The sequence below is a fragment of the Trypanosoma theileri genome, assembly GCF_002087225.1.
Source record: "Trypanosoma theileri isolate Edinburgh chromosome Unknown TM35_Tth_21_V1, whole genome shotgun sequence".
Classification (NCBI taxonomy): domain Eukaryota; phylum Euglenozoa; class Kinetoplastea; order Trypanosomatida; family Trypanosomatidae; genus Trypanosoma; species Trypanosoma theileri.
The window spans coordinates 398,958-403,335 of record NW_021639863.1 but is presented as its reverse complement, the minus strand read 5'-3'; the positions used below and the strand labels follow the sequence as shown (position 1 = coordinate 403,335).

Here is a 4,378-nt window from a genome sequence, read left to right as displayed (position 1 = left end):
ATATATATATATATATATATATAGTTTTAAGTTTACTCGCTACCACCATCATCATTATTCCAATCTTCTGATTTCGAATTTGTATTATTGATTTTATATTCCCACGCACGAGACCGCCTCTCGCGGTTCTGTAGATAATCACGACGTTTACTCTTTTCTTCTTCCTCTGTTGGGGCAACGTAGAGCCACCCATCGTCGATATCATCATTCTTCTCATCCTTATCGTTAATTTTGTTATTATTCGATTCTTGTTGAACATCTATAACGCTGCTATCTTTACAAGATATGGCCTCACCTGTTTCAAGACGTGATTTCTTAAGCTTCAACGTATTATTATCATCATCATTATCATTATTATTATCACCGTCTCCTTCTCCCACAGTCTCGCCTACATTTTTCATTTCCTTTCCTTCCTTGTTACCCTCATTATCATTATTATTATTCTTTCCTTCTTCTTCTTCCTTTTCTACCTTCTCTAAAGTTGCACTTTTCTCCTTACCAATAGTCTTCTTGACAGTTTCGACAGACCAGTTATGCACACGCAGAGAACGCAAGAAGGCAGTCATCTCCGAACAGACCGGATGTCGTCCAGCAGTGACGGGGTGATATTCCTTCAGTGTGTTGAGATGCGAATCTTCCGTCTCCCACGATGGCCGTGTGATACGACGTGCCTTATCACGTGCGGCGAGAAGAGTATCTGCAGATGGTGTACGGTTAAGATCAAGATCTACAATGTCTGCAGCGACGGCAGTAGTAGCAAACTGAGAGGCTTTCTCCGATACAATACCACTCCACTCATCCTCTAGTGCATGAAAACGAAGAGAACTACTATTACGTACGACACGATCATACAATTGATAGGAGGAAAGATAGAGATATAAATAGGGTCCAGGGGCAAGTGGGCATGAAAGACGACGTTCAGGTGAAAGGGACTCTTCAAATAATGTTTCTCTAGCCCCCCGAAGAACTGCTAATGTCATTCCAACTATTTTGCGTATCATATTAAAAAGAAACGAATTCCCTTCTATCTGAAATACTACAAAAGGAAGTGGAACATCACTAGGTAAACCATAACACTCTGTAATTTGATGATCCATCACTCCATCTATAGTATTACCATTACTATGCATAATATCACTTGTCGTGGTGGTATCCGATACTTTCTCTGTTTCAGAAATAATCTTTAATCCATCTTGATACTCCATCATGGTTGGACCCATTACATTTTGTGGAAGTAAAAACACACGAGGGGCAATTTCACAACGAGATACAGTACGTACAGCCTCATTACTATTGGGTAAAATAGCCTTTCGATTCATCACAGCTCCTCCTCTTTGAAACATCTCAACAGAAAAATTATGAAAACGATGGGTACCAACCACATACTTTTGTAAAAGTTCATTTCCACGTGTTACAGAAGCTGCAAGAGTCGCCATCCATGTTTCTGTATCATCCAAGTGAAGATCAAAAGTGGAAGAATTCTCCGCACGGCGACGAAGGGAGTCTGCGGCTTGTGGGAACTTTTCATATAAAGTCTTCCAGGTATCACAAGGCAGCAGTAATGCGTAGGCTGGAATTAAATAGCGATAGACACGTCGATTACAACAAAAACGAGGGATAAAATTCCCCATAAGAGGTGAAACCCGAGCCACACGCACCGTTAATGGCAGCACAGCATTTATTTTATCCGCCAATTCTTCACATCCTCCTAACGCCTCCAGCTTTTCTGTTGATACAAAAAGAGAGATGATATTTCGCACAGCGTGAACACCTCTATCGGTACGGCAGGAACGTGCAAAGTGATGTGCATCCCCCATCACTCGTCCACGCTCGAGGGCATCAATAATGCCAATATCTTTCAGTGCCTGCACGACAACCCCTTCGACGGTGTGATGTGTGGGTCCGTGTGTTTGCAGCTGCAGCCCGCGGTAGCCAGTGCCGCAGTACATCACACAAAGACCAATGAGGGTGTGATCTCTCGGAGCCTTGCGTACACATATCCGGCGACCCTCATAAACCTTACGTCGAGCCATTGGGAGGGGAATGAGACTTTCCTCTGATTTAGTAAATAAGAAAGAAAAAGAAAATAGAAAAAGAGAAGAAAGAGGAATTAAAAAAAAAAAAAATAAAAATTAAAAAAAGAAAAACATAGAAAGAAAGAGAGAGAGAGAGAGAAACAAAAAAACAAGACAATATGGAAAGGGAGATCCGTCAAATATTGTTAATAACGCCGTGCATGTTCAGTCACATGTGAAACGCCAATTGAAGTACAAAAATATGAGTGCAACTAACCAAGACGTATACAAGAAAAAAAAGTATACAAATATATATATATACTTCTTTTTTCATTTATTCTTTTTCATTAACTTTCACCTTTTCGTCTGGTTGTGTTGTTTGTTGTGAAGCTCTTTCCACCTGTTTTAAAATAGCATTAATTGTGAATGTCACTGCGGCTACCGTTTCACTTTTTTCACTCTCTTCCGTTGTGATAAAACTCTGACCCTTATCTTCTGCAATCGATAGCATTGGATCAATAGGAATAGAACCAAGAAACTCCACCTCATACATCTCCGCAAGTTTTTTACCACCACCTCGTGAGAAGATATCTGTGCAATGTGCACAGTGTGGACATACAAACCCTGACATATTCTCTACTATACCCAAACAACGAATTCCCATTTTATGACAAAACGACAACTCCTTCTTTACATCATCTGTGGCGACATCCTGTGGAGTTGTCACAATCACCGCACCGGCGGGATTTAATGGCCGCAGCACTTCACAAAGTGTGAGATGTTCATCACTTGTGCCTGGCGGTGTATCAATGATGAGATAATCCAATGCGCCCCAGTGAACATCCGTAACGAACTGTTTGATCATTGCATCCTTCTTTGGTCCACGCCACACCACCGCATCATTTTCACTTGGGAGTAAAAAGGCAATAGACATAATTTTAAGATTACCGGAATGCGGTGAGGAAGAAGAAGAGGAGGATGATGATGAATTCTCCAAAAGTGAGATTGGTTCCCAACCATTTTCCCCACGGTATACATCACGACCCGTCACTCCGCAGATCGTTGGTACACTAGGCCCACAAATATCAACATCCAGTAAACCAACTTGTTTCCCATGAATATACGTTAACGCAAGAGCTAGTTGACAAGCCACAGTTGACTTCCCTACACCACCCTTACCACTTACCACAAGGATAATGTGTTTTACATTTACTAAAGAAGAGATCATTTCTTCCTAAGATTTCAATTACATAGTCAAAAGACCAAAGGAAAAACAAATAAAAATATATTAATAACATTAACAATATGAACAGTATTGGAAATAATTATGTACAGTCAAGAAGTTTAAGGGGGAAAAAAAACATATATTTGAAGAGAGAAGAGGGGTGATGGTAAAAAAAAAAAAAAAAAAAAAAAAAAAACGCCATGTCACCACATTAGACTTGTAATATGCAGGCACAATGTGAAGATTTATTCATATTCATCTCAAATATTTCCATTTTCATTAGCCCCTTTTTTCTTTGTTTGTTTGTTTGTTTGTTTAAGTGGGGCACATGTATTCTCATGATGTCACTTTACCAGAAGACTTTACTTCTTTCCCCTCCTCCTCATCTGTTTCATTCGCGAGATCTTCCAATGCCTGCCAAATTTCCTCCACCTGTTGAATTAACGTGGATGGATTCGTCAGATCTAACACGTAGTAATTCACATTTTCTCCAACTTCTTCAAGTTGACGGCGTTCACGTTCTTGACGATCTCGCAAATACAAAAGTACATCCGCAAGACTTCGCATCCCACAGGTGTACATGGCTATACACACCACCATCGTAACTCCAACAAGGGCGTAGAGTGATCCCCACATCAGTGCTTTCCAAGCAAGTAATATTTGCTGCGGCGATGGTGGTGGGACTTTTTCCTCCTCTCCATCCCCGTATCGTTCCTCATCCATAATTTCTTCTACCGTATCACTATTGGGCCAAAGTGGTGATTCTTCTGCGCTACTACACTTTGTCTGTGGAGTCTTATTGTGAATATATCGAGCTTCCAATTCACGGGCGGAGGCGAGTTGCTGTTCCAACTCCGCACGTGATGGAATCATATCAGCCACCTCGCGGGCGGAGGGTACATTTGTCTCATTTACTTCGTGCGGCTGCAGCCGAAAGGATGTGCTGCTGCGATACGGCCGGGGTTTCTCTGAACACATACGCACAGTTGTGCATATTGATAGCGAAGACACAGTAGCCCCGCAGAGAGGAACCGCCACCACAGCAGTACACCGCCGCATTAGGAACACAGTCCACTATCAAATGTAAATGTGATATTTAATAATAATAATAATATTATTATTATTATTATTATTATTA

The 4,378-nt window shown here is 41.0% G+C and overlaps 3 protein-coding genes across 3 annotated transcripts; all 3 read right to left on the bottom strand.

Annotated features, from left to right (window-relative positions):
• Positions 1–32: 32 nt before the first annotated feature.
• On the bottom strand, positions 33–2,033 carry TM35_000212540 (pseudouridylate synthase I; the record flags this gene model as incomplete). The annotated part of the gene is made up of 1 exon (XM_029027104.1): positions 33–2,033. The coding sequence occupies one exon, from the start codon at positions 2,031–2,033 to the stop codon at positions 33–35; it is 2,001 nt and encodes a 666-aa protein (XP_028881714.1).
• A 316-nt stretch (positions 2,034–2,349) lies between these two features.
• TM35_000212530 (putative nucleotide-binding protein) lies at positions 2,350–3,243 on the bottom strand (the record flags this gene model as incomplete). The annotated part of the gene is made up of 1 exon (XM_029027103.1): positions 2,350–3,243. The coding sequence occupies one exon, from the start codon at positions 3,241–3,243 to the stop codon at positions 2,350–2,352; it is 894 nt and encodes a 297-aa protein (XP_028881713.1).
• A 333-nt stretch (positions 3,244–3,576) lies between these two features.
• TM35_000212520 (uncharacterized protein) lies at positions 3,577–4,299 on the bottom strand (the record flags this gene model as incomplete). Its single annotated transcript, XM_029027102.1, has 1 exon — positions 3,577–4,299. The coding sequence occupies one exon, from the start codon at positions 4,297–4,299 to the stop codon at positions 3,577–3,579; it is 723 nt and encodes a 240-aa protein (XP_028881712.1).
• Between the last annotated feature and the right edge of the window lie 79 nt (positions 4,300–4,378).